This window comes from Erpetoichthys calabaricus, chromosome 9 (assembly GCF_900747795.2).
Source record: "Erpetoichthys calabaricus chromosome 9, fErpCal1.3, whole genome shotgun sequence".
NCBI lineage: Eukaryota > Metazoa > Chordata > Cladistia > Polypteriformes > Polypteridae > Erpetoichthys > Erpetoichthys calabaricus.
In genome coordinates this window covers 10,907,516-10,919,196 of record NC_041402.2, presented here as the reverse complement: position 1 = coordinate 10,919,196, position 11,681 = coordinate 10,907,516, and the positions used below count along the sequence as shown (strand labels likewise).

Below are 11,681 nucleotides of genomic sequence, written 5' to 3'. Positions count from 1 at the left end.
TTTATTTGACAGTAAACTACTTCAACCATATATATATATATATATATACATATATATATATATATATATACATACATTGCATTCGTAGTCTGTGTCACAATCTGATTGTATGGGTGGTTAGCTACCAGGTAACCAGAATTAGGGCGAAACACGTGTCGCGTACTCTTTGCATTATTTGACAGTAAACTATTTCAACCATATATATATATATATATATATATTTATTCATTGCATTCATAGTCTGAGTCCCGACCTGATTTGTATGGGTGGTAACCTACCAGGTAACGCTTGTGATTGGTCTACCATTTGGCAAACATCTGCCACGGGGTCCCCTTCAGTTGCAAGAAGCAGATCATGGAATGTTGCATAGTTTACTGTCAAATGATGCAAAGAGTATGCGCCCTAATTCTGGGCTCATCAGGCGTACACATTCACTGCTTCCCTCTCAGAGATCGAACCTCGGACGTCAGCGGCCAAGCCCCGTTACGTTGCACCACAGCGTGTGGTTACCAGATATTGTGTTTCAGACTACGATTGTTATGAATGTACAGTATATTATATATATATATATATATATATATATATATATATATATATATATATATATATATATATATATATATATATATATATATATATATATATGGGAAATAAGTTAAAGGTTATTTCCATGCTGAAAAGGAGAGAATGTTAAAGACACAACATGTTTACTGTACAATCTTCCTTCTTGTCTTTTCAGCATGGAAGTAACCTTTACCTTTTTTTCCTTTGCACAAGCACACTGACACCGCTCTATTCTAACTCCATACACATTTTAATTTCATTTTGATATATACATCATTAATCCCAAGTTGGAGATTGTCTTTTACATGACCTTTGGGGGTCAGCCATTGTACAGCACCCTTAGGCCTTCCTCAAGGGCCCAACAGAGTAGGATCCCTTCTGGTAGTAACAGGAGATGCCAGCGCAGATCCTTAGCCCCAGAGCCACCACATCACTATATATACGTACGTGTGTCATACGTTTTCACTAATTTAACACTAAAGATAATTAAGGTAAACCTGCAGATTACTGGTGAAGGACCTGAAGGGTCCAAGTGAATGCCATACAAGCCGGCGAGTGGCTGCACCTCACACCTCCACACACACCCTGCACACCCCTCCAAATCCGACAGTCACTCTTTATATAACACACACTACAGTCAGTTCTCTACTTTCGATTCAAGTGTTTCATCACCCGGACATTTGACGGAGTCCGATCCACGGTGACTAACTAATAAAACCCCATTCTTGCTTCCCCCGTGGTCGACAGGTAGGTTGCTTAATGGAGCAGACACACCAGACAGACTTGTTTTCCTTCCAGCCATCAAAGTGACCCCGCACTCACATCGATTTAAAAAACACAAAATGACAAGCGTGATCGGCAGCCTTACCTTGAGCTCTTTGAAGAAGACGCAGCTTCTTGCCCACTCCACAATTGAAAATAGAGTCTGGTCGGCCATTCTGCACATAATGCCAAACGTATTGAGTTTCTCATGCTTGCTGCGGCTGGCCTGCTCCTGCTGCAGGTAGTTGAGGATTTTGCTCTGGACCTGAAGCTCGTCAGGGTCACACCGTAGAAATTCCAAAATGAGCTGAGGGACGTTTGTGGGTGAGCTGGTCTGGTAGGTGTCTGGGTAGGGGTAGCCGGTGAGCGAGTCGGGGGAGCTTGTGTAATGGTCTGGGTACTCGGATTTGATCGCCCGGCTTGAGAAGGATGTGTACTGGTAGGCTGGCAGAGGCCCGTGGTTCTGCATGCTCATGCCAAGAGAGGGCGTCCCATAAGGACTGCGGTCATAGTCTGTGGGGGTCATGGAGGTCGGGGTGGACAGCGGCATGCTTTTGGATACAGGATGAATCCCATGGATGCTACTTGAAAGACTATAGTCAGTCTGAGGTGGGGACACCATGGGGGGCGTCGTCTCTATCTTGAAGCCGTTGGCGCGTATTAAGGCTTTCTTCTGTTGCTTCAGAGCTCGGTCTCGCTTGTACATCGGCCCAAATTTGTTTCTTCCTCCTCTCATGCGATCTGCCCGAACAGCTGGCCAAAGAGAACACAGGTGAAGTATAAAGAGCACGAATTACTGAGATAAACCTTACAAGTGCTAAAAAAAGAACTCGTGCTGTCAAAGCACACAACGGAAGGCTGTGTCTGCCCCATTCCGTAAGATTAGCCAAAATGAGGGAAGCAAGCAGGGCCGCCTTAGCAGCATTATGGGCCCCCGGGCAAAGTAGTGCGCTGAGGGTCCCTGTTTTGATAGCAAAACAGAAACATACAAAGGTAATCAGAAACACAATGGGCCCCAATGCTCCTGTGGCCCCCCAGGCAGTGCCCATTGTGCCCAGGCGTTAAAAACAACGACCCTGAAAGCAAGGATTGGAGATGGCATGCAGGGGTGGTAGGTTTAATGTATTCATTGATGAGATCCACCCTACCAGCCACAATAAAACTGCTTTTTACTTTTTGATAATATGAAATGGTAAATCTGAAGCTGCAAGCTCCGGAAACCCAGAAGAACCTTTCATTTTCCACACTAACACTTTACAGCACATAATTGCAGTTATCTAAAAGCAAACCTTTGACAAAAAGAAGAAAAGAAAAACTCATTCATTTGTTACAAATTCTGTGGCTTTCTTCAAAGTCCATTTTTGGTTTTTTTGGGGTTTTTTTTTAAATGAAACATTTCCAGAAATGATCCGTCCATTCAAGAATGTGTCAGCTTTAGACGGCTGAAACCCTTCACAGAAGCCGGCCGGCTTCTTCTTTCTTCCTTTCGTTCTTTCTTTTCCGTTTTTTTGCTTCCTTACTGTCCTTCCTTCAGTTATCTCGTGCACGGAGTCAAATTACAAAGTGGTGATGACAACACGCAGACAATCGCTTGTGGCCAGAATTCATAAAAACTCTCAGTGTGTGTGTGTGTGTGTGTGTGTGTGTGCGTATCAGGTATGATAGATAGATAGATAGATAGATAGATAGATAGATAGATAGATAGATAGATAGATAGATAGATATGAAAGGCACTATATAATAGATAGATAGATAGATAGATGTGAAAGGCACTATATGATAGATAGATAGATAGATAGATAGATAGATAGATAGATAGATAGATAGATAGATAGATAGATAGATAGATAGATAGATAGATAGATGTGAAAGGCACTATATAATAGATAGATATGAAAGGCACTATATAATAGATAGATAGATAGATAGATATGAAAGGCACTATATAATAGATAGATAGATAGATAGATAGATAGATAGATAGATAGATAGATAGATAGATAGATAGATAGATAGATAGATGTGAAAGGCACTATATAATAATAATTCTTTGCATTTATATAGCGCTTTTCTCACTACTCAAAGCGCTCAGCAATTGCAGGTTAAGGACCTTGCTGAAGGGCCCATCAGAGCAGAGTCCCTATTGGCATTTATGGGATTCAAACCGGCAACCTTTCGATGGCCAGTGCAGATCCCTAGCCTCAGAGAGATAGATAGATAGATAGATGTGAAAGGCACTATATAATAGATAGATAGATAGATGTGAAAGGCACTATATAATAGATAGATAGATAGATAGATAGATAGATAGATAGATAGATAGATAGATAGATAGATGTGAAAGGCACTATATAATAGATAGATAGATAGATAGATAGATAGATAGATAGATAGATAGATAGATAGATAGATAGATAGATAGATAGATAGATAGATAAAATACAAATGGCACCACTACATAATCCATAGAAAGACATGAAAGGTGCTATATAAAATTGTGCAGGCGTATGAATTTTTAAAGTAATATCTTATTGTTCCTACTGAATGAATAGACATTGAAATTCCAGGGATGAGGTCACCCTATCAGTGCTGAGAGGCTGGTGTCTGAATGTGTAACGCGTTTGTCGGTGAACAATATCATTCTCCAGGCCTGCCTACATTCAAGCCGTATGCGTGTACAGTTCTTTACAATTTCTTTTGGCACATTATGGCTCATTGAGGGTTCGTCACTTTTTAATGACTAGAAATACTCATCCACGTGAATAGAATAATTTGAAAATTCCACACAGTCTATTAACAACTTCTACTAATGGTGACTAATTTGTACTTATATACACACACACACATACACATAAATATAATTCCCAAAAGGGTGGGTTTGTGCCACCTCAGGCCCCTACTTTATACTTTTGTTTGTTTAAAGAATGTCATTCTCTAAGCATATCACATATTTGCATCTTAATCACTTTGATATTGTACATCATTTTTAAGCCTTATTTGTTATACAGAATGCAATATATAACATTACAGTAAAAGATAAAAATGCTTAGTATACTTAATATACTTTTAATAACGTGAAATGGTCGTTAGATTCTAAAGTTATCTATTGATTATAAACGCTGGCAGAGTAACAGCTTAAACCAGAAATGTTAGCAGAAAAAGACAAATCCGAGCAGGGCCCTACCTTCCAACCTCATTCCAACTGTGAGGCATTTCTGAAACCGACAGAAAGGACATCTTTTTCTTTGGGTTTTGTCAATTTTGCAGTTCTGATTTTCTGTGCACGTGTAACGTTTATTGTTCTGTACTGTCCTTTTGAAGAACCCCTAATAACAGAAAAAGATGACAACATTAAGACGATATACTTTTCACTTTTCCTTGTAACATTTCTAAAATATAAATGTTGTCATATGATGAAATATGACTTGTTAAGTAAGCAGTTCATTTAATACCAAAGAAAAGCCTACTCGATACTCATCTAACAAAATGACATGAAGTGTCGGCCGCTAACGCCGAGCGCACTTTACCTTGCAGCTTTCACAAGTCAGAAGCCCGTAGTGATAACCGGACACCTTATCGCCGCAGACAGGACACAGCTCCTCCAAGTCCTCATCGTACGTGTAGTCCATCACTTTAAACTGCACACCTGTCGTCACAAACAAACAAATAAAAATTAAAATAAAAATTACTAATGACAAAAAAAAGACATGAACCAGCAATGTGGCCGAAGTAACAGCAAAGAACGAGAGCCTCGCGTGCAGCCAGCCGGCCAAGACGAGATCGGCACAACACGTGCCGAATATTCAGGTATTAATTACGGACCCCAGCTGAGTTCCATATTGCAGTATATAATTCATTATTTCTTTGCCTAATAGATAGATAGATAGATAGATAGATAGATAGATAGATAGATAGATAGATAGATAGATAGATAGAAATGAAAGTCACTAAATAATAGATTGATTTATATCGAATCGCCGGATTATTGTAACGTTACTTCAATGCGCAGGCAAGCATAACACAATATAAGCACACTGGTGATATCTTACAAAATTTTATGAAATATTTTTATTCTTATATTAGCCTATACATGTATACTCTAAATATAATATAAAATGATATCAAATAATAATTCAATAGAGCTGAATTAAGCAGAGGATGGCTGTTTGTGAACGTTAAGATTCTGTACACGCGCCTACACGATGCCCGCCACGCTTTCGGAATATAATTATAAATAACAAAAACACACACACACACAAATAATAGGCATTTTATTGTTATTATTACCTAATAAAAATAAAATCAGAAATAAAAATAAATAAAACTAACCGTAATAAAGTGTAAAACAAAATATTTTCCTTTATGAAACAAATAACATCGAAAAGATTTAATTATAAAACAAATACCAAAGCTTTAATTCAAATAATCCTCATTACGACGGACTTTTTCATTTTTATAAGTAGAAAACACAGGCAAGTAACGTTCGTTTTATTTTTCGTTTTCGTGGCTGCAATTTTGTTAAGTAATTAAATTATAAACATTTCATGTGGTACGAATTAATATAAATAGTTAAACTTATACGTGATAATAAATACAGTTATTTTATAAACGAATTTGTATATAGCTGAATACGCATATGATAGGCAAGTAATGACAGACATAGATAGATAGATAGATAGATAGATAGATAGATAGATAGATAGATAGATAGATAGATAGATAGATAGATAGATAGATAGATAGATAGATAGATAGATAGATAGATAGATTTTTTATTTTTTAAAAACAAACTTTATTGAAAAACTCTAATCATCTATACTAAAACTTACGCAGCTTATTATAAAAATATTTTCATACTTAATGTTTAGTTAACATGTTTCAGCTCTAATAGATAGATTGATAAAAGGCACTATACAATAGTAGTGGCATTTTGTATGATGCCGTATAAGATCGATAATTGTTTTTCTTTCTTTTTTTTTAGAATGGAAAACTAGCAAAGCCACTCAATTCTATAATTTCATTTTATGTTGTTTTGTATCATTATTTTCAGATAATATCCCTGTAATTGTGGGCGCATCTGGTGTGTCCAGTGCTTCTTGCCTTTCAGATACACCAGTGAATGCCTCAATCGATTAAATGTTATTCTAATATTTTAGATAATACCAGTTCCATCTTTAATCCATCGCATGATGTAGTCCTTCAGAGGAAGAGCAGATGAGGCGCTCACGGTTCGTGCGCCCGCCCGCCCGCCCGGTTCACCGGTTCCAGTTGACATGAACACAACTTGATTTCGTTCAGACGTGTCGTTTCGTTTCGCTTTTCTACGGCCGGTTTATGGGCTGCGGCGCCCGCACTGCGCTGGCCACTTTTGTGGAGGTGAGCGGACAGCCTCGCACTCGTATCCATCTTTCGACAGCCATGTCAGGTAAACTCACCGCCGTAGCTGCCCCCAGTCTGGTCCTGGTTAAAATGAGAGTAATCCTGTTCGCCTTCGGTCAGCATGAAGACTGCCGCCTGTCTACTGAAACTGCCGCTCAGAATCGATGAAGGTGTGCCGTTGTCAATACTGGACTGCTGCGCAGGGGACACACTTGGACACTCCAGCCCCACATCTAAGGCTTATTTTTATAGACCATGTGTAGGCTCACACACCGCTTCCTATTTACACCTTATCCGAATCCCATTGGGGCGGAATGGTGAGAATGATAGGTCAGAATTCCAATCACTTCTGAAATACTGCCTGGTAATTATAGTTCGTATTAAAAACAAAAAAATGAAGGAGCCAATGGGCTCTCGAGGAGGGGAGGGTCTAATAGCGGTTGAAAAAAAAGCCAATAACAATTCCTTCAAATAAAACACTCTGAGGGCTCGCAGTCATTGTGAGTAACGTGGCTGGCGAATGTGCGGCTGTAACGGGGTCTGAACACACTTAATACAAAACAGTCAAAGGGTTTTTTTGTTGATGCATGCCTTAGTCGAATATATATACACCATATAACATTAAAAAAATCTATATACTATAAATAAATAAATCCATTATATAGGAAGTCATTCACCGAAGATTAAGATGGAAAACAATGGAGAAGATCGGGTTAGCAAAAAAAATAAAGAAATGGAATAAATTACAAATGTGGGAATTTCACCACAAGATCTTGATTTACACTTTATAAGAAATTAAGTTTCGCAAGATATCGTTTGAGCTATATTAGAATAAATATATCTGCATGCAAGAAATCATTTCATGTTTCACGGATGGTATGTTTACATCACCAAAAATGAGAAGGAAGAGTTAAGGAAAGAGAAGACAAAATTTCTAGTCATGAAATAAATGACTTTAAAAAAAAATAAAATAAAACTTATGAGAATACTTTCGGTGTTATAATTAGGATCATTCTCTTTATTGAGGAGATGATCAATTGCATTTTATCGCTGCTTATATGTCAACACCAAAAACGCATTTTACAGTTCTTTATTACTGGTAGTGTAACATCATAAAAAATCTGAACATCGCGTAGTTTCTTTTAAGTTACTTTAATTATGTTTTGTAGTAAGCATAGCAAGTGAATCCTTTTAGTTTTATCCGTATTGAATTAATATTTATTAATAAACGGAATACCCGGCAAAAGGGTGGGTGCCAGCGTGACTGTCCTGGTTATTTAACCAAAATGTTAACAAAATGATAACAAAAAAAGGGCACATCTGCGGAGACGGTGCGCTTAGCCGGCTCTGCTGCTTGGAAAGAGTACAACGAAAGCAGGGACGACACAAACTGTTTACCTTCTTAATTTACAAATGCAGCGATTTAAAAAGAAAAACTTCGTGAAGGGAAACGCGACCGCACAGAACTGTGATGTGAACTGAATTAGGCGGGTGGCACCGTGTATTAAACATGTGGATGATATCGTGCACACACACTGTACATGCATGAAATCCGTTATCTTTATATAGATATATATATAATGGGTATAAAATGCAGTATATACTTAGACCATATATACACTCTAAAAGTACTGGGTCTAAACTGGCATGGTACCACTTTTCTGTGGTTCCTCCCAGTATCATTGCTTGACCAAAACCCATTTAATTCTCAGAAGGGTTCTTTGCAATTTTTTTTTTTAGCTTTTACCTTCAATTCAATTCACTCCTGCATGGAAAGCGAAATTAAATATAAAACCGACCACTCTTAAAAAATTACAGTTCTGTTGTGACAGTTGTGTGGTTTTCTACTGAACCACAACCTTTAAAAGACCATTTCATTCTGGGAAGGGCCCTTTGCATTTATGAAATTGGTTCTTTAAGAACATTTCTGATGAAACGGACACGACAAAAACAAAACAGAAATCTTTAATGTATGGCAGGCCGCCCAACAGGATACAAGAGATCGAGAAAGTCTGAATTTAGCCAGCCTGGGTTATGAATGCACAGCAAGAGCCCTTTTAAAATGAAGAAGCCAGCGGTGTTTCACAAATCTGCATCTCTTCAAGGTTACTGTAATTATGGAAGCTGTTAAAGATCTAAATAAATAAACGTCCTTTCTGGATACTTTTTGGGGAACCAAAAATAGTTCCCATGTGGCATCGCTCTGAGTGAGCACACACAAAATATATAAATCAACTTTAGTGTATAAATAGTATAATATACTGTATATTCGTTAGGATAACAATTGAAAATAAAGGCATATAAGGACGCTTTCTCTATATGCGCAGATGTGTTGTATTTTGATTAAGACATGCAAGTAAAAATTAACCTACTCTGTATATGTGACAATAATGACTTTATAAACTTATATACATATACTATGCTTACATGCACACATTTACCTACATTATAAACTATTATATTCAAACCATATATGCATTAACTTAAAAATGCCATATATATATATATGAATATATACGTATATATATGTGTGCGTGTGACTGTATGAATGTATGTATGTAGTCTTAATCGTTATCCTCAAAAACATTACTATTTTTTCAAGTGTGACGATCATGCATTAATAGGAATAACTGAGATGACTGAGAAATGAATAATTATGTGCCGGAAATTACTTAAACAAACCTTGCTATACTAATTGATATTAATTTAAATCGCCGATTAGACTTTTCAAATTATTATTCTTTTAGGAGAGAAAAAAAACAAGCGATATTTGACAATTCACTTGAAGGCTGTTAGGAAAACTCGGCGAAAGTGCTTTTCTTTCCGTGATTGAACGCTGCAGAGCGGCGGCAGTCAGAACGACTGAGACGATCACACTTAACACTCGCGGAGTAAGCCCAGTCCCGGCATTTTTAGTATTTGTTTTAAATCGTTTGCCATTTCACAACACTCTTATTTGTTATTTTCATTTTGTCCACTCGACCCTTTTGTTTCTCAAAACCTGTTTCTCAAAGCGCCCGTGAAAGATCGCTATACAGTATATATAATGTAGGTCTATATTTGTGTTTATAGGTACTTATTTATATTATAGCTCTTTGTAGACCTGCAGTGGCAGTACATGTTTGAACTAAATCGCGTTTTCCTAAACTGCGGCCGCGTGTGTGCAGTAAAATGAAGTGATCGACAGGAGCTGCGCGCTCATCGGTCCCGCACTTGGCGCTTCAAACGCATTCGGGATGCGAACCCCTCCATCATTTGCTGTGACCCCTTTTCATTCTCTTATAGTAGAGAAAAGCCGAGCAAAATGACACCTTTAATTGGCTAACTAAAAAGATTACAATATGCAAGCTTTTGAGGCAACTCAGGCCCCTTCTTCGGGCAAGATGTTCTTGCATATTGTAATCTTTTTAGTTAGCCAATAAAAGGTGTCATTTTGCTTGGCTTTTCTCTACATTCATAATGGCTAACACGGTACAACACCCTAGTCCTACATTCTCTTATAGTCTAATGGTAGGTTCGTTCGAACACCAAAAGGAACTTGTAAAACAAAGATTTCAGTTTGTCCTTTTCACTGCACAGTATATAATTGCATCAACTTTAAAGAGTTTTGTTGATATGAGTTTTGTTTAGAAACTTTTTTTAAAAATTTAAACCGCTGAAATCTTTTGTTGCGGGTCGTGTTAAGTTTTACATTTTAATTTGACCGACTATCGCAATGGAACTTTTTCGAGATAGTATTAAGCATCATTTGAAGAATTCACTGTAGAAATTAATTTACCTGAAATAAAACAGCACGTGAAGTCTGATAGAAGAATTATTGGAAAGTGGTAAAGTTTTTGCTTTAAAGCATTTTTTTGTTTTGTTTTTCTTTCTTTCACCGTATAAGGCATTGCATAAAATGAACAGTGCATGATTTAAGAATACTAAACAGTTATCTCTTTCTTTCTTTCTTTCTTTCTTTCTTTCTTTCTTTCTTTCTTTCTTTCTTTCTTTCTTTCAAATATGTATTTGACATGCTGTCGTCACGGAGGCGCTCTCCGTATTCATGTCACCCCGCCGCTGTCCTTTCACCCGCTCCGCTCACTTGTTCGTTGAGCCTTCTGGTTTTTGGACGCACGAGTGACGCACATTAACTGCCCTCTCTATGATTTAATAGTTCGATAGGTGAGGTGCGTTAACGTGCTGTCTAAAGGCTGTCGGCTCCCCTTCTTCTTACTGCCAGTGATCTCATCGTAAAGAATAATTCTACGATTAGGGCATGTAATTAGAAACCTAGAAAGTCCAAAAAATGTCCTCCTCCTCTTCCTATTATTATTATTATTATTGCTTAGATGCCCTTAAACAATATCTTAACCCTGACAGCAGACACTATACAGTATACATTTATCTTTTCAGCCTTTCCTACTCCGAAGCCCAATTATAAAATTCATGGCGCACTTACATTGGTTCGGATTTTCCTGACACAAGGAGCTGTAAAGACACAAAGAGGCTTCATGAGACATTCTTAATTCAAAGCTCCAGAATATCTTGCCTGTGACCAGCCTTTCAGGTATCTGCATTTAATAAATGACAATTCAGACACAGAATCCCAAACTAAAGTGAGGTGTTCCTTAACTTGCTTTCCCAAAGATATTCCATTCAGGCCGGCCATGCAGTTTATCTCCGGGCCTCCCATTATTTTATTCTTTTAATAGTGGTGTCTGATTGGCCTTTATGGTCATGTGGTCAAGTACAGGCTGAAAGCCTCAACGTGTCCTGAACTGACAGAGAAGGAGATAACAAAGTTGTTTGAAGGGTATGGGAAATAATTAAAAAAAAAAAAATGACTAACTCTATAAAACAAATCACGGCAAATAGTTATTGTGTTTGAAAAGAGGTGAATGAGCATGAAGATGAAGCAGAGAGGCGGAATTTTTCAAAAACTAGGCCCAAATGCAGGGGCGTGCCTGACATCACACAAACCAACATGTGAAGAG

At 37.7% G+C, this 11,681-nt stretch overlaps 1 protein-coding gene across 2 annotated transcripts in view; it reads right to left on the bottom strand.

Moving 5' to 3' along the window:
- LOC114657161 (nuclear receptor subfamily 5 group A member 2-like) overlaps positions 1-11,339 on the bottom strand; it is a 211,668-nt gene extending 200,329 nt beyond the window's left edge. The window contains exons 1-4 of one of the 2 annotated variants that reach the window (XM_051931978.1): positions 11,147-11,339; positions 4,854-4,972; positions 4,511-4,652; positions 1,433-2,079 (exon numbers count right to left, since the gene is read on the bottom strand). In XM_051931978.1, coding sequence (XP_051787938.1) covers positions 1,433-2,079; positions 4,511-4,652; positions 4,854-4,972; positions 11,147-11,264 — 1,026 coding nt within the window. In that variant the 5' untranslated portion in view covers positions 11,265-11,339. Of the gene's footprint in view, positions 1-1,432; positions 2,080-4,510; positions 4,653-4,853; positions 4,973-6,761; positions 7,000-11,146 lie in introns of those variants that run through there. The other variant, XM_051931979.1, reaches the window with a different exon arrangement.
- Positions 11,340-11,681: the final 342 nt, after the last annotated feature.